A 19,211-nucleotide genomic window follows, 5' to 3' on the forward strand; every position below is an offset into this window, starting at 1 on the left:
CTGAAAGGCTGGGCTTCACAGGGTTTCTAAAGGGAAGAGAACTATTGCAAGGCCATAGTATGCTTTTCTTACCAACCCTGCAGGGGGCGTGGCCTGGTCTTAGGGAGGAGCTACAACTTAACATGTATGTCTTAGTTTTCAGACTGATTTAATTGGTAAGGATACCACATTGCTAGAAGTGTCGAAAAGTTTCTCATGGAAAGCCAAACTCCATTTTCAAAAAGGGCAATGACACAAGAGGTTTTAAATAGGAAGATTTGCAAGATCTAAGCTTCCTAAAAAAATTCTCTAGAAAAGATGATAAATTAAATGAATGTAAATACTGAGAATAAATTTCAAAAACATCCATTTTTGGTAAACTCTAAAAATGGTTCATTACGGGCCACGTTTTATTGTGTGTAAGTTATGAAGTGCTGCATCTCATGAATATTCATCCACCAACAATCAACCCTCACCATCCCCCGGGTTACAAATTCTCTGGAGGGCTGAACCTACTTTCAAGCATGAAGAATTCAATATGAAGAAATTATTTTTACTGACTTAACACCAATGGGGAGAATAAGTGGAGAGAGATTACACTAATAAAAAGGAGATTTTCCCTTAATCATTTTCTTATGAAAAACTGCCAAGTAAGCTCGTGATAGGGGGTGCAAGTAATGATACCCCCACCCCTGCCCTCGATGGCACAGGATTGAAGAAATATGGACAGTGATTTCTTTTTGAAGAAATAAAATCTGAACACCTCCCCGTCATAAAAGCTCTGCATTAGAACACCTAGTGTTGCAATGGTGCTTAATGTTTCAGAAAGTGAATAGATCACCCTTCCCTGACAATGCTCATCTGCATACAGCAGCTAGGCACAGCAGGGGATGCAGGCTCAGGGGCATCCCACATAGAAATATAGGCATGCTCAGGGAAAAGCAGTTCCTAGATAAACTTTATCACCTCATTCCCAACTCCAGCTGTCACTTTACAGCTTTCCAGATTGACATCTTAAATCAAGAAAATGCCACCCGCATACAGTAACTGGCCTAATCTCTTCTGTAAATTGCTGCCTGTGGTTTTCAAAAACATAGTAAATTGCTGGCAATTGACAATGGCTTCTCTCTGTGCGGCCAACTTCACTTCTGCAGTTAACAAGTCAGTCTTCAATTATTCATGCACATCACCCAATGTCTAGGCTCTTCTGACATCCATTGATTTCAGACATCAGGTAGTCCGCCTTTTATACTGAACTGAAATCCATATTGTGCTCTCCTCATGCAAAATTGTATGCAAGGATAATGACTGCAGTTATTATTATACCTCAGTATCTCAGTTGATGGCAAGCACAGCTTACTATACATCTGGTGCTTCTGATGCTGTTCCAAAGCAGGGCAGGGCCATTTCTCAGACATCAGGATAACCTCAATGCCCTAATAGTCAAATACTCAGAGGCATACTCAGTCTTCTTTATTAATTCTATAATAACAGGACAAGAATAAATGATGAATTCTTTCTACCAAGCAAAGCATCAGAAGGCCCCTTTAAAACTATATTGTCAAATTGCTGCACTTTGTTCTAGAGAGCGGGTCAATTCCTGTCTCCACACAGCTCAAGCAAATTGAATTTTTGTTGCTAAAATAAATGTAGAAAGAGAGAGCTTGTTCTGAAAGGACTTCTCTGCACGATTCTTTTTCAGCCCTGTAGTTCCTTAAGGGGATTCTGTGGGAAGCATATATACCTGTCCTTTAGTGTGAGTCAGTACTGGCTCTGAGCTAAGCTATGGAAGGAACAACGAACAGTTTTCTGCTTGAGGAACACTCTTGTCTCTACAAGCTCAGGAAACTTAACACCAATAGCATCAAGAGGATACCATAGACACATTTTCCCCTTACTGAGCCTCACTCAGTAGGTATTTTAGGTCACTGCCAGGCACACTGTGTAACTTGAGACCTCCTGTGTTTTAAACTTATTTTCTTCATAGTCACTGATCCAGTGCAGTGACCTCAGTTCTGACCCCCCCCCCATAGCCCACAGAGTTCTCTCTATGGTACAAGATGACCAAAGGAGAGACTGAAAATGAGCGTGGGGTTGAGGCAGAAAATTGGAAGAAGCCAATCAAGAAAAACAAATGCACAAACTCAAAGCACTTTTCTGAAGGAAAATACTAGCATCTTTGTGAAGGTCATTTGAAATGCTTTTCTTTACAGAGAACGACATACTCCTAAGCTCATTTTTTCCTGGTAAAGCAGCTTCAGATCCTGGGGAGAATCCTGGTAAAGACTATGCTTCCTGCCCTGGTATAGAGTGTGTCTGCTTTCTATTATCACTGCAACCACCCCAAACATCCTCCTGTTAGTTCTCATTGAATGTTTGCCTTTCCTGTTATTAATTGGCACTGCTTACAGTTTTTACTTTACAAAGGCATCAAAGCTATACAGATTCTGAATGAGTGGTACAATTTAGGTTTGGGTTTGTTTTTTTTTTTTTCACTTGTGCTAGTGATAAAATTAATATAATAAAATGAGAAGTTTATTTTGCCTACAGTTCCAGAGGGAGAACAGTGGTTTATGATGGGGAAGTAGCAGGAACAGGAAGTTGGGAATTCACATCTTCAAACCATAAATATACAGGAGACAGAAAACTAGAATCAATCTGAATCTTAGAAAACTCATAACCCACTCCCAGTGATGCACTTCCTCTAGTAAGGCTACACATGTCCTAAACAATATACCCAACGTGGAACCAAGTGTTCAAATGTCTGAGACTATGGAAACACCTCATTCAAACCACCACACAATTTAAGAAAAGTTTAAGTTGAGAACATTGTGCTTTGAACACGTTAGGGGGTAACAATTGTATACTAGCTAGAGCTTTGGGTACTATGCTTGGGATGAAATAAACCAAGTTTAGAGGAATTGTACACTTTAGTTTGGCTGTTGAGGTAATGATTTTAACTACATATTTCACATTACTTTAACAGTGGCTGATGTACATATTTTAATAGAAAAATGAACATGGCACAAGGCAGGCAAGAGCTACTATGAAACTTCAGTCTGCACAATTATTTGTGATTCAGATTCTCATGTACTGGTGATATTTTCAAGATCATCTTCAGGGTAACATGATTGTCATATCTGTAGTAATAAAATAATAGTCTCTAAGATATTCATTTTCTCAGCCACAGCACCTGTGCCTGTTTCCTACATGAAAAGGAGGTTTTGAATTTGCAAAACACATGAAACTCAAGAAGAATTGGGAACAAAACACCCATGGAAGGAGTTACAGAGACAAAGTTGGAGCTGAGACGAAAGGATGGACCATCTAGAGACTGCCATACCCGGGGATTCATCCCATAATCAGCCTCCAAACGCTGACACCATTGCATACACTAGCAAGATTTGCTGAAAGAACTGTCTCTTGTGAGGCTGTGCCAGGGCCTAGCAAACACAGAAGTGGATGCTCACAGTTAGCTATTGGATGTATCACAGGGCCCCCAATGGAGGAGCTAGAGAAACTAACCAAGGAGCTGAAGAGGTTTAAAACTCTATAGGTGGAACAACAATATGAACTAGCCAGTACCCCCTGGAGCTTGTGTCTCTAGCTGTATATGTATCAGAAGATGGCCTAGTCAGCCATCATTGGAAAGAGAGGCCGATTGGTCTTGCAAACTTTATATGCCTCTGTACAGGGGAATGCCAGGGCCAAGAAGTGAGAGTGGGTGGGTAGGAGAGTGGGTGGGGGCAAGGTATGGGGGACTTTTGGGATAGCATTGGAAATGTAAATGAAGAAAATACCTAATAAATTAAAAAATACAAAAAAGAAAGAAAGAATAGGGGGTTTTGCAAATATGACTGAAATAAGGTTTGGCAGGTAGAAAGATTACCTTGTGTAACTGTCTGAACCCAGTTTTCATCCCAGGAGTCTTTCAAAACCAAGGATACTTTTTGACCACAGAATACCAAGCACGTTGCCACATTTCTTGCCTTTGGGAATAAAAGGATTCATCACTATACATGTGGTCACCTTGAAGGTGCATGCACTCTTCTGTCCAACCTCTCTAGACAGAAATACAGCCCCATAAGCACATTGGTTTTAGCCCTGCAAAACATATGTAAGATTTCTGGTCTACCAAAATCAAGGCAGTAAATTTGCATTGGTTGACTAAGTTTTGCTCTGCTTCTAGTAGCTCTCAAGCAGCTATTCCATTATATTCCACGATATCTCCTCTGTCAAAACTGTGTATATGCATGAGAGAGAGAGAGAGACAGACAGACAGAGACACACAGAGACAAAGACAGAGACAGACAGAGACAGACAGAGACAGACAGAGACAGACAGAGACAGACAGACAGAGTCCTGCAACCTTAGATAAAAGCCAGGTTTTCCTAGATTTTTAACCAACAGGGGTACTGGGTATTAAAAGACAAGCAAAAGCCTCTGCCACCTGGTCAATGAAGGATGACTAAATGGATGTGGGTACCTGAGAACTAGAAAAATGCTGTCACTTTTCTATGGAAATCTACTGCTTATTTTGTAATTTAATATAAAGGGCCATCTTTCCTTTTAATTTTTATTGAATTTTATTTCACATTTGACCTTTCTGATGTAATTTGAATATTCAGGTTCCATAAATAAGTTGTCAACAACTAGAAGAGTCAAGCAGAACTACTTTTACCATCTCTATCCATACAATAGAAGTAATCCTTACCAAGCTATTTTTTGGTAGGCTTTATCAGTCTTTTTCTCTTCTCAGCTCTCTGTATTCCTCTACCTTCAATGACCACTATCCCACTCTACTTCTGTGTAATCAAGTTATTTTAGTTCATACATTTGATAGGTAGCATGTGGGATATGGGATCTTTTGGCATTTGCCTTGTTTCATTTAATATTATGTATTTCAGCACCATCCATATTGCCGTAAATGACAGGAGTCTATTCATATTAAATAAGAATAATATTCTGTTGTATCTATGCCACATTTTCTTTATCCATTCACTTGTTGCAGGGCACCTCAGTTGATCCCATATTTTGGTTGGTTCAAAAGGACTGCATGGATACATGTAGTCAGGTGTCTTTTTAATATACTGATTTCTCTTATTTGGACATATGCCCAGTGGTGAGAAGTTTTTGCTGATTTGACCTGCACAGATGCTGGCAATTATTCATCAGACAAATGGGTGCTGACTTATTCCTGAATTTCTTCTATTGCTGAGTCAGGAAACAGGGAAAGGTGAATCAATGATGAGCTCCTGCAAAGGACTGGGAGACATCAGCTCAATCCTGACTAAGCAGACCTCAGCTGATCCTTGTGGCCTTAACTTTCAACTTCTGACCTCGATACTGTGATCTATACTGAGTTAGACTAGCTAACTGCCAGATCTGAGTAATGTCCACATTAAGTAATTCTTCTCATCTTTCTCTCTTATCAATCCTCAGACAGAACACAAGAGAGAGCTAAAATTCCCCACATTCCCTCACCCATCTTCCCAGGGGCATGTCCATGTCATAGCTAACACCGTACTTTGTGCCACTTGTATGCACACATTGTGTTGTTAGGATCCTGTCAATGGATTATAGTTTGTCTTTGTGCTAATCTTACTTTGAATCAAGAGCAGTAAAACCTACCTTCCCGCCTGTTTCTCATATTTCACATTGTATTTTTCTGGTCAGTCGCTTCATACACTCTTCCTGACCTATATGCTTGATACTCTCATCATTCTGTTCTGCTTACGTTTTCACACTTATCCTTGTGCAACAAGTGATCCAGAGTTCTTGTGTTTTAACAGTCAGCATGTTTAGAACCATGGGGCCCCCAGGAGCTACTGTAACCAGACAATTAACAAATCAGGCACCCAAGCACTTTCATAGACATCTGTGCTTGTGACATTGCCCTCATTCAGTCTGACATCTCAGACCAATAATTGTTCATGGCATCACAATACTTGCTCATATAGGTTGTCTTTGCAAAATAATTTATTATGGATGATTTTTGTCTCATCGGGCTACAGAGGAAACATGATAAAAAGCATTGAAATGAGTTGTGATCTGTCTCTGCAACATACTTGGCTGAGGAACTGAATGACTGTCAATATAGGCTGCCCTGTCAATTCCAGGGCCATTCTACAAACTTCATTCACAAAAGTTGCACGTGCATAATTTTATCTTATACATTTGCCAAAAGTATATACTGCTACTTAGCTTAGAGAAGTAAGTCACTATAGTGAAACATGTTTATCATAGTCTTTTTTGCAATGTAACCATGGAAAATATCACCTGAAACCCATTGCCACGGTTGGACTCTTTGTTGATGCTTCACAGCAAAGAGATTGTGCTTGCTAAACAAACCAATTAACATCATAAGAAAATCCCAGATCTTAAAAGGCAATTACATGTGTTGTGTTTGCACTACATGTTGTTCTTCAAAAACAATCTCATGTTCAATTGACTGCATCAAAAATGCACCAGAATCCTTAAATTGCCTTTTAATGGCATCGAAGCCTTTGAATACAAGCTGAAAAAGCAAGATCTCTGCAGTATCCAAATTCTCCTGATCATGATACTTACATGAAATTTCAGCAATTGTGGTGACTCAGAATTATTTAGGGTTATGCAATACATTCGTTTTTGCTCTGGGGTAATTGTAGAATTTCAAATACCAGTTTATTGAAGGTGGTCAGATATTTCACCATATTTAGATATACATTGAGACAGATCCCTTCAGTCACTGGAACAGACTCATAACTGACCAGGGATCCATCCCATAATCAGCTTCCAAACGCTGACACCATTGCATACACTAGCAAGATTTTGCTGAAAGGAACCAGATATAGCTGTCTCTTGTGAAACAATGCCGGGGCCTAGCAAACACAGAAGTGGATGCTCACAGTCAGCTATTGGATGGATCACAGGGCCCCCAATGGAGGAGCTAGAGAAAGTNCCCAAGGAGCTAAAGGGAACTGCAACCCCATAGGTGGAACATTATTATGAACTAACCAGTACCCCAGAGCTCTTGACTCTAGCTGCATTTGTATCAAAAGATGGCCTAGTCGGCCATCACTGGAAAGAGAGGCCCATTGGACTTGCCAACTTTATATGCCCCAGTACAGGGGAATGCCAGGGCCAAGGGGTGGGGGTGGGTGGGTGGGGGACTGGGTGGGGGAGTGTATAGGGGAATTTTTGGATAGCATTGGAAATGTAATTGAGGAAAATACCTAATTAAAAAAAATCCCTTGAAACTGGCTTAGTAAACTGCTATTTCCCATTTTTATTTTCAAGGTAAATATAGGGAAAGAGGGGGGAAGTATGTATAAATATATTCGTTTTGTGTGAATCACTATGAATAAAACACTTGATTAACAACTAAATGGAAGAAAGTTTTATTTTGGCTCATGGTTTCAGAGGTTTTGATTTATTCTGATGTGGAAAGGCTTAGAGAAACAGGCCATATGTTGGCCTAGAAGCAGATAGAAGCAGAACAGAATCATAACAGGAGAAAGGTAAAGGAGATTATGGCCCCTAACTATAATCCTAACACATAAAAAGTAGAAAGTAGAGTCAGGAGGATCAGAAGTTGAAGGCCAGTGTGTGTGTGTGTGTGTGTGTGTGTATGTGTGTGTGTGTATGTGTGTATGTATGTGTGTATGTGTGTGTGTGTGTGTGTGTGTATGTGTGTATGTGTGTATTCCAGCATGTTGTACATGAGACCCTGTCTCAAAATCAATGAAAATCCAACATCAATAACACCAACAACAAAACAAACAAACAAACAAACCCAGGGAAACCAAAGCAGGAAAGGTTTATGACAACATACAGTAGCCAAGACCATTCCTGATTGATCCATTCTCCCAAGCAGCCTCCACCTCCATAGATCCATTAGCCTCTCATTTCCTGCACTAATTTGTATCAATGCATGAATTAAACCATTGTTATATTAAAGTCCAGATGATCTAATGGTGTTTGTAAATGCTATTGTAGACACAATCAGAGTTGTGTTTCATTAATCTCTTAGGTAGATCTTAATCCAATCATGTTGTTCAGACTTAACCTTCACAAAAATTCTCAGAAGTGGTTAGCTTAGGTGATTAGCTAAAGCTGATTTGAAACAACAGATTTCAATCTCCTGAAGCAAGGATGCTAATTTTTCATTCCCATCACTCTTATTTAAATATTATTACCCAGTTATTAATGATAGAATTTAGATTTAAGACAGGACTTGAGCTCTTATTTACTGGCAAGGCAAAACAATTCCATAATTAATGTTATGCTGAAAGTAATTTTGATACATAGGTAAAATTATTATCTTTTCTTAGAATGTTATCTCAGTTATATTTTCAGTAGAAAAATGAGAAACAACAAAATACATAGAGCAGAGCTAAAGCGTTTCTAGGCAAATTTGCATAGGTGTGATGGTCCTTATCTTTCCCACATGGTGAGTCAGGAGGATATTTGCATAGACCCTTTTCAATGCAGTGTCTCTAATCATAAAACATGTAGAAGAGCTCCAATAGTTACAACAAATAGTATATCCTCCTGCTAGTGAGAAAGACTTAATTGAACTTTGATAAAAAATAATATGAGATTATAACAGAATTCTAATTTACAACCCTTGCTATTACTCATGATTATTGTTATCAAATGGGAGTTTGTGGTTTCTGCATATCAGTGTAATAACACAACATTAGGGTGTCCTTGTAGAATAACAATCATAAAAATGCTGGTATTTGATGAAGTTTAGAAAACTGTGTTTAACCGTTCTTTACTGAGGAATAGGTCCAAGAAGAATCAAGCCCCCTCACTGAACAGAGGTGTTGCCCATTTTGTTTTCAGGCATTCCAGGCACTAGTTCCCACACCAAAGGGAAAGATAGGGCTTAAGTTCTTTCTTTGGACTGCAAGCCATGAAAGTGATGGGGAACTGTTTGCCATGAAATGTCTCCTGGGCAGATAATCAGTCTTGATTATCTGTCCTGAAGAATCTAGCCTTGAAGGAAAACAAATCTTGACCAAGAAAAATAATTTACGACCATTGACAATATGCCTTGAGAATGAATTCATTGAGGCCCCCAGGCTGCTCAAGGGGACTATGTACATGAAGATTTAACCGAAGACTCTCATGAGCAACCCTATCAGTTTATGTAAAATGAGACTCAAAAAGTACTATTATTGTCTTTAGGGGAAAAGTGGTTTACATTTCTTTAAAATTTAAAATTCTAATAACCAAAAAGTGAGGTGGAACACGTCAGTGAGAAACAACTGCATATAGGTTTTCTTCTGTGTGGATTACAGTGAAGGGTGATGGGGCCATTAAGCCTCACACTCCATTATTGCACATGTGCCTTGAGCAAGGCAGTATCTTCTCATCAAGGTCCCTTATCTCTAAAATGCAGATAATTTCTACTCTGGAGGTAAGGACACAAACATAGCACCTGTATGAAGCAGGCCATGATGAGTTAGTTCAGTCCTGTTCTTGGAGCATTTTAGAAGGCTTTTGATCTAAGCTCATAATTAAGATTGGATAAATTTTCATAGAATTGCCCTTTTTTATGACTAAATTGATGTCCACAGAAAGTAATATGCGTTCAGAATTCTGTGAAAACATGATACATTTGACATTCTCTAAGATAATATATTAGTATTATATACCTCAAGAAAACTCATTTAGAATAAATGTTAGATTAATATTTGTAGAATTCTGGGAAAAAAAAACTTAAAAAGATGTTATTAAAATAGCAGCCTAATTCTTTTGGAATAAAAAAAGTACTGCAACTCATGTTCTCATTGTAACTCACAACTTCCAGTATTTATTAATGTAGAAAACTGTAGAGATTGTGTGCAATCCTGAGTAAATGCATGTGTTACCACAAGCAGAGTAATGTCAAGGACTTCTGTGCTTCAGCATCATGGGAATGGCAAAACTTTTACTCGGTACAGAGGGATTGAAAATCCTTCCTCTTGTCCATGTGTGTATATTGAGAGATGTGTTTCCATTAGAGAGGACAAACCACCCAATACGAGCATTTCTCTGTCTGTGTATCTTTCCTTTCTTCATTCCCTTGTTGTCCTATTCCAGGATCCAGGACCCTAGTGATTCAAGGATGTGATAGAAAATGGGAAAGGGTTTTGCATTTATGTTCTGAATATATTCCTCAGGAGAAAAATTATTTCAAATCTTCAAATTTCAAAGAAGTAGCATTATTAATTGTCTCCCTGTTAGTCTAGAAAACAAAAGACCTACAAACAACCACAGAGGTTCTCAAAGATGTTTGATGTACTTAAAGTGGGAGCAGAAAGAACACAGAGAACACCTGCTTGCAGATTATATCAAGAAGCTGTTTATATGTTGAACGGAAGGATTTAACTAACAGCAATGCATCTGAGAAGTTAATGTGCAGCACTGAGATCCTATCAAAAGGCTGTTTAATACTTCCCTAAACCACTTAGTCCTACAAATTTACATTGCAGACTAATAAATATATGTCCCCAAGGATTTCGAGGTGAATAATCTCTATTAATTTCTCCCAAAATTATAAAGATGACCATGATAACAATAAAAGACCATCATTTCCTGAGACCTCATGATATGTTTAGTCTTTCCTAATCTCCACAAATATTATTTCATTCAGTTTTTAACAGTTTAAGTTAAGAACAACTTAACAGCATGATTGATTTAGTTTCCTTGGTTTTGTAGGAAAGGGAACTGCAACTCCAGAAGATGATACTATACAAACACTTTGGTTACCCATATACAGTGATTTTCAAAAACAGTGCATCCATCACCTTCAAGTGTTAGAAGATGTGGGGAGAATCAATGTGTTCAAGACCGTAGTGGCAGATACCTGCTGTAGGGCTGGGTGGTACAGGATATCAGTGCATCTGAAAACTACCATCAAGGGTCTAATAAGAATTTAACCAAGTGTCTAATCATTCATGAGAGTGTGTACTGTTCATTAGTGAGAATGGCCAGACTGAGTTTCAGGATGACCTCAGTTGTCTCCATCTTTTGAGGCTATATTGAATCTTTTTTGAAAAGACTTGGGTTTGTGTAACCAGTTAGACCTCTAATCCAGACCCTGCCTTGCCCTGGCAAAGCAGCAGATGGTAGCTCCATATGGGACAATCACATCCTCCCCCATCACACCTTAGTAATGTAAAGCAGCAGCAGATGGACAGCAGCTGGGCCTTTTTCCCCATCTAAGCAGCAGCGTTCTGTTAAGGCTGTCACTACTCCTGGCTTTCTGAAGGCTTCTGAACCCAGTTCTTTAGCCTCTTGTTTATTTGAGCATCTGAATTTTCAGGTTTTTCTCTGCATGGGTCATATGAAGAAGGTCTCTGTCCAGTGGAACCAGAAATCCGGACTGCCTGTAAAGGCTAATTTTGATGGATGGTAGGTTTTGAATCAAATCATAATTCTATCACCCCCCTTTTTATGTTTATTCAGTTTGACTTCCTACCGGTTGCTAGTTCTCTGTTACTAGAGCTTTCTTTCCTGACTTATATAATGAAAGTTTTACCTCACATATTCTAATTTAATTAAAAGTTCAATGTAGTAACTGAAATAAAGTCAAAATGAGGCATGTATGTGTATGTTTGAAACACATTTGTTCAAATATAGCCCTACAAAGAAAACCCTGTGAATGTATGAGGCCAAATCACAGAGGAAGAGGATGTTGGATTATAGATAATTTTTACATGATAAACAAACTAATTTCATTTAAAGAGCAATGTGTCACACATGATTGTATTATATCAAGTCCTATAACATTTATTACTTAATAAAAAACACCATATATCAGTGCCAAGTCTACCCAATAAACATGATTTGTACTATCGTTATGATTCTGTGGAAAGTATGTTAGATTGTCACTTTACATAGTTCAAAAAAATTAAGCTCCAGTAAACTAAAGACCAAAACATCATGCTGTAACACAATGTAAAAGATACAAATTACTAATAAAAAGAGCAAAAGTAGTTAACGCCTGAGTACATTGAATAATGTATACTATTTAAAAAATCTTAAATAATTAAGCAAGATAAAATAAGTTCTTTCACTTGAAGTTAGCAACACCCTCTCCACCTCCCTAATTGAGGAAAGGAACCTAGTTTAAATTTCACTGTGTTGGCTAGTTTTATGCCAACTTGACACAAGTTACAGTCATGAGAGAGGAGGGAGCAGCAATTGAGAAAATGCTTCTATAACATCAGGCTGCAGGCAGCCCTGTAGGGCATTTTCTTCATTACTGATTGATTGGGATGGCCTAGGCAATTGTGGGTAGGACCACCTCTAGATGGTTGGTTCTGAGTTAACAACAAAGCAGTGAAAGAAGCTAGTAGCCAGCACTCCTCTATGAGTTCTACAACAGCTCCTGCCTCTAGGTTCCTGCTCTGCTTCAGTTCTGTTTTCACTTCTGCCACTGATAAGCAGTGATGTGGAAGTGTAAACCAAATAAATCCTCTCCTCCCTATTTACTGTTGGCCACAGGGTTTAATTATAACAATAATAACCCTAACTAAGACATTCATAATTGCAAATAATAGGTATGAAAACTACATATTCCTATATTATGTAACATTAGGTAAAATTTTAAAGCTACCCAAGAACTTAGCAGCAACATAGAGTTGGATGTCATTAAGTTAAAGAGTGTACTGGCTGGTTTTTTTTGTTTGTTTGTTTGTTTTTTTTGTCAACTTGACAGCTGGAGTTATCACAGAGAAAGGAGCTTCAGTTGAGAAAATGCCTCCATGAGATCCAACTGTAAGGCATTTTCTCAATTAGTGATCAAGGTGGGGAGGGCCCCTTGTAGGTGGTACCATCCCTGGGTTGGTAGTCTTGGCTTCTATAAGAAAGCAAACTGAGCAAGCCAGGGGAAGCAAGCCAGTAAGTAACATCCCTCCATGGCCTCTGCATAGCCTGCTTCCTGACCTGCTTGAGTCCCAGTCCTGACATCCTTTGATGATCAACAGCAATATGGAAGTATAAGCTGAATAAACCCTCCCCCCCCAACTTGTTTCTTCATCATGTTTGTGCAGTAATAGAAACCCTGACTAAGACAAATAGCATTTCAGAAACACTCAGTAATGTAACTTAACTTCATAATATCACATTTCCTGGGAAAATACCCAAAGACTGTTAGGATTTCACTGACAACACAGCTTTCACATAATATGTAATAGCAGAATCATGTAATACCCTAAATGTATTTTGGAAATGTTTTATCATTCATTATCTAAAAAGGTGAAATAAGATTAGCATGGCTGCTTGCCATATTTATCCTTGGCTCTATGTGTACTTGAGGGTCTTCTTTTTTAAACATTTTTAATGCTAAGTTTTGTTTGGCTATTTTTTTCTATTTTGGTTATGATATTTCTGCTGTTATTCTGTTAAGAAATCAATTCATTTCATTTAAAATGCCAATGTTATTGGTGTTTTTCTATGTCTGGATCATCTATAGTTATGACTCTTTACTGACAATGAGAATTTGAGTTGCTCTTTCGTTTATCTCAGAGTTAGACTTTCATTTATTAGCCCAAAGCAACACAGTATGGGATCACACACACAGCTCAATTTTCCTCTGAAGATCAATGGTTGTAAATATTGTTTAAAACTTCCACTTTTAGTAATATTTGCTGTAATGCATAGTCTCTGAGCACTGCTTGAATTCATCCATCCAATGTTTTTTATTTTGCTCTTTAAAATTATTTAAATTACTCCAAATTCATACTATGATTTGTAGATTATTTAAAATTGTCTGCCTTGATTTCCAAGTATTTAAGCACTTTCTAGAGATTTTTAAACATTCTAGATTTCAAGTCACTGTTTTGTTTGTGGCAAAGAGTACTCTGTACTATTTGTTATTGGTATTTATGAGTGACCCAGAATACAATTTTGATCATACTTTAATAAAATATACATTTATTTGGTTGTGATTGTAATACAGTATATGCATTGGTCATACAGATTGTACAGTTTTTATTTCTATTGAATTGTTCCTGTTTTATACTAATAAGCACATGAGGATTATTAAATTCTCCATGTTTGTTTCCATCATCTCTGTTTCTCCCTTTGTTTCTTGTAATTAAACATTTGGGGTTTGATATGCTTAAGTATTATTATGCCTCACTGATTAATTTATACTCTTATACTTAGTATAAAACACCTCTTTTTATGTGGATTATGATATTTGACTGGGGTTTTATGATATAGGACTGCAACGATTTTCTTCTTGTTGTCTTTTAATATCCTATTCTATCTTTTAATGTCTACTGAATGCATACATTTAAATATATTTACATCAGTAACATGAATCTTGTTTTTTTTAAAGCCTAATATTTGAACCTGTCTTTAACTATTATGCTTAGTCTATTTATACCTCACCTATATACTTCACACATGGATGGTTTTTCATCTACCTTACTGCGCTGTCATTTTGTTTGTACCAGGCAAGGGCTCCCTGCCTCATTATTTGTTCTCATAGGATCATTACTTCTTTAGGAGTACCAAGTTATCACCCATATACCACCACAGAATGATTACGACATTCATAGACACAATGTGAAGATTACTCCGGGATCAGTGTTTGCAGGAAGATTCTATTCTGTAGCTGTTTCTTAGGGATAGAAACATTTCTTTGTGGGAGCAGGGCGACACAAGAAGCTCACAAAATGCATAGACCAGGAAAGTAGGCAAACTTAAAGGAAACACAAAGTCCATCTTCAAAGTTATACAAATAGCAAGTGGATACTTATCAGTAAGGTAGATAGATGACATCTATAGGGAATTCCAGTGATATGGTTCTATGTTGAGAGCTCATGTTGAGGTGGGACTTTTCAGTTATTTAGACACCTTTGTCTTGCCTGTCCTTGTGTAAGCAATCCCAATAAAGTCATTTGTTCTGTCCCGGTTAATATTGTCAACTTTATTGAGTCTGGGGTCAAGTATAAGACACTTCTGTGTATTCATAATTCATAAGGGTATTTTTGGAAGAATTAATTTCTTCTTCGGGGTCTCCCTCGGGGTAAAGAGTGTCTCCCAGCAGCAGTCCAATCTTAAGGAAATGCAATTGCCTTTGCCCTGCCTGCCTGCCTCACTGAGACATGCATCTCCTCTATGCCTGCAATGACTGTTGCATATCTTTGGTGCGATCTGAACCTGGGTTCTTTGCCTTTTTTATTTGAACCGGTTGCTCTCCAGATTGGGACTGCTGAGGTGCTCATTCTTATGGACTGAGCAATTACTATGTTCTTAGCCCTTTGAGCATGAAGATGGTTATTGTTCAACCTGACTTGTGTGAGCAAATATAATAAATCCTTTCTGTAATGTACACTCAGCCTAGCCATTTTCTTCTCTGGGAAACCCTGGATGATACAGGTTCATTAAGTTGAACATGGACAGAGCTGTTTCTTTGACATATTGCTGCATTCTCTTCCTGGTATGAATAAATCTTACTGTACATTTCCCCAGAAAAATGCGCTCAACAGGTTCTTTGTTCCAGAATGCATGTTTGGGTAAAACTCAAGGTACAGGGTAGCTTCTGTTAATCTAATAAAGTGAGTAATTACAGAACTAGCAGAAGATGGAGAACTCTCTTTAATAAGTTTAGTATGGAAGCTATCACATATGGATAAGGATTTTCTTAGAAAACAGAATACAGTAAGAAGCTTGGCAGGGGTATTTCTTATCAAGGGTCATTAACTTTTACTCTTTCGAGTAGATTTCTGTAGGCTCCATTTGAGATTAAACTGTGCCTAGCCAGAAAGACTGTAAAAGTTAAGAGAACATATTAAGAATATTATTTTTTGGACTCCTGCATCCTTTTAACCAAAAATTTTTGTTGACAGCTTAATGGATTTCTGAATGGGTTAAAAACAAACAGCCAAGGTCCCAAATGCATCAGCTGATTGGGCACAGCATGGGGCTGGCTTCCTATGTGCTCTTCTGCTAATGCTATTCTTATAATGAACACAAGCATAAGCAATGACTCAAGAACCACCAAGGAGGGACCTGTATGGAGGTTTTTCTACTCTCCTGAACATGACTATCTGCCCTGTTCCCATCCTGGTCAAGTCTTTTTCAAACCTGCTAACTAATATCCAATAAAAGGGGGAAAAAAGTAAAAACAAGAACAGAAAGAAAAAGAAAAGAACAGAACAGAAAAGGAAAAGAAAAGAAAAGAAATCCTTTTGGTATACTCTTAGATGTCAGGAAAAACAGTTATAAAGGGCAGTTGACAAAAATAATTTCAAGCAGTAATAGATAACTGGACTTGAACAGAGCATATAATTGCTGTTATTTATTTTTATTACTCCACAGAGCTGTTGTGAAGCCTACAGAGTTACCATGTATGATAAACATAAACAGAACCACCAATTGCTATCACCATCACTGGCAACCTTGACCCTGTTAGGATGCTTTCACAGGATCACAGGGGAACAGTGGTTGGTTCACAGCTCACAGTAAGTGCTACAGATGAAATCTGAACTAAATGCTTGTTATTGGAACTCTCTATTCTTTCAACACACTGTTATGCCAATTCCTCAGGGCAAACTTCCTCTCTTCTAACTTATTTCAAATAAATTTATAAGGAAGAAAATAAAAGACAGTTTCCACCCAGTGAAATGAAGATACCCATATAATAGAGTGACCATTCTAGTTACAAGACAAAAAATTAAAGGCTGATACTATGTTTAACTTGGTGCTCACTATTCTTTTATTTATCAGATTTGCATTTTAAAATGACCTATAATCTACATTGATAGGCAACAACACCTGGATGCAGAGTCTAGTCAAGCTTTATGTCCTGGCTTTAGTGGTGATGAACACTCAGTAGCATAAACCATCAAGAAAGCTGCTGCAGCTTTTGTGTGGGTCTCAGTCGTAGAAATGTCCTTTCTGGTCTCTGAACTCTCCAATGGGAGAAATGATGGCAATCTCTAATTTTAAATCACTATGGTATAGAAGGTGCTAGAGTAAATCCTTCAGTGATGTTCACTCCTTTGGCTGAATCAGACATGCTTTATTTATCATGTACTTCAATAGAGTCTAACAGTTCTAAAAGCATCTTTGGTCTTTAAGGTAAAGTTGTAAGATCAGGACCCCAAATGAAAGTATAGGTTGGTATTCTATGTATGGTTTCAGACTGACAGTAAACAATAGGTAATTCAAATTTATTTAATAATAAAATATTTAAATATAATAAATTTCCTTATATATTTTTGAATTATTGTGTTATGCATCTTCTTTACAGTGAATACTAAGCTAGATAAAAATTTTAAGACTAGTAATTAGAAATTTAACACAGTTTGTTTTTATATATATGTTTTTTTAACAATCAAAAGATATGTTTTCAGGAAGCCTGATGAAAATAAGATTTGTAAGCAGACAGAAATAACATGTGTTCCATGTTGAATTAAGAGCAGAGTCTTCTGTCTAATGAGAACCTCAGAACAGAAGCAACCACACCCATGTGTTCACATGCTAGTAAGTGTGCTATAGTTAAAGAGATTCCATTCTTTACACCCCCTTCCTACTTTAACCATGAATATTCATACCCCCTTTTGCTTTAATAGATAGGACTGCATTCACTATAATACTATGTATTCATCAAACACATGAGAATTCATTACAAGATGAGCTTCAATTTCAAATTTCACTATAACAAACAAAATAGAAGCCGTGATTTTGAAAGCCCTTTACATTAGCACGCATTTCTCCAAGATCACTTTTTCATGATAGAATATAGGCATTTTTTTTTAAAGCAGCATCTCACAGAGCACATGCCAACTCTGAATTCACTATGGAATCAAGTATGACCTTAAAATGACTCTCCTATCTCTGTGATTACAGATAGGTAACACATACCAGCTTAGACTATTTTTTAAGTTAGTACTAAGTATAAAAGTTCTATATTTCTCCACTCAAGTATAATAATAAAAATGTATATCATAGTAGTTAATTTATAACTATATGCTCTCGAAGTGTATTTCAAAGACATGGTAAGCTCACCTTAGAGAGGCCTCCTACTTCCAAATAAAAGCAGATGATGAACACATTCCAAGTGACCCAAAGAGCAGTCCACACTGTATACTGAAAATAAAGGGTTGAGAAGAAGAAAGAAAAAGTGCAGTTGAAAATCACATATTTGAAATAAATTAGTAATAGAAATGTCAATAATTATGTCCTTTGTGAGTAAACAGGGATTACTGAGATAAAAATTCACTTTTTATGAGATATCCTAAGATTTAAAAATTGTAAAGCTCTGGTCCCTACACTTATTAATGAATGCCTGGAAACCTAGAATCCTAAAATCCTTTTCTGAGTTGCAGGTACAACTTAAATCTGAGTACTCACATGATTTCTGTTTTCTGTGATTATCTTTTAAAGATAACACAATTATCTAGTTTTCTGTGAATCATCAATCTACTTATTACCAATCTATTTATCGATATGCTGTCTATTTCTTTATCTTTCTGTCTGGCCACTTACATAAATACATCTAAATATTCAGATGTATTAGATGGAAAATTTTCAATTCACAAGGAGCTAAAGGGGTCTGCAACCCTATAGGAGGAACAACAATATGAACTAACCAGTACCCCCAGAGCTGTGTCTCTAGTTGCATATGTAGTAGAGGATGGCCTAGTCGGCCATCATTGGGAGGAGAGGCCCTTGGTCTTGTGAAGACCATATGCCCCAGTACAGGGGAACGCCAGGGCTAAGAAGTGGGAGTGGGTGGGTAGGGGGGCAGGGCAGGGGGAGGATATAGGGGATTTTTAGGGATAGTATTTGAAATGTAAATGAACAAAATATCTAGTAAAAAAACAAGTTGTTTAATTTCAGAAATCTAGTCAAAATTGAACGTCCATATCTGTGAATGAGGACTTTGAAAGAGAAATTGGAGAGGAATTATCAAACATGCCTCTGTTGTGTTATTTTGTTATTTTGTTATTTTGCAGAGAGTAGTGCACAACCCTTGTAATCAATTAGTGAAAGAATAAGTTCATAAAATGCCTTCAAAATCCCAGTATTTTGATAACAAACATCTGGTTTCTATTATAAAAAAGACCATTCATCCACATCTTGCTTCGAAAGTCAGAAACATCAATAAGAGCATTAGCCAATCTGATTTAATGTGGTCCAGATCAGACCACTGCATAGAGATGCAGACTCCTGGACAAGTGCAGTTTACGCTGTAAGGACCACTGACTGAGGAAATACAGTTGTTTGTATTCTCA

The 19,211-nt window shown here is 37.5% G+C and overlaps 1 protein-coding gene across 2 annotated transcripts in view; it reads right to left on the reverse strand.

Moving 5' to 3' along the window:
- Nkain3 (sodium/potassium transporting ATPase interacting 3) overlaps positions 1–19,211 on the reverse strand; it is a 617,618-nt gene that overhangs the window by 284,821 nt on the left and 313,586 nt on the right. For both annotated transcript variants that reach the window (XM_021159668.1, XM_021159669.1), the window contains exon 3: positions 17,983–18,063. In XM_021159668.1, the coding sequence (XP_021015327.1) occupies positions 17,983–18,063 (81 nt within the window). The remainder of the gene's footprint in view (positions 1–17,982; positions 18,064–19,211) is intronic.

This window comes from Mus caroli, chromosome 4 (assembly GCF_900094665.2).
Source record: "Mus caroli chromosome 4, CAROLI_EIJ_v1.1, whole genome shotgun sequence".
Taxonomy (NCBI): domain Eukaryota; kingdom Metazoa; phylum Chordata; class Mammalia; order Rodentia; family Muridae; genus Mus; species Mus caroli.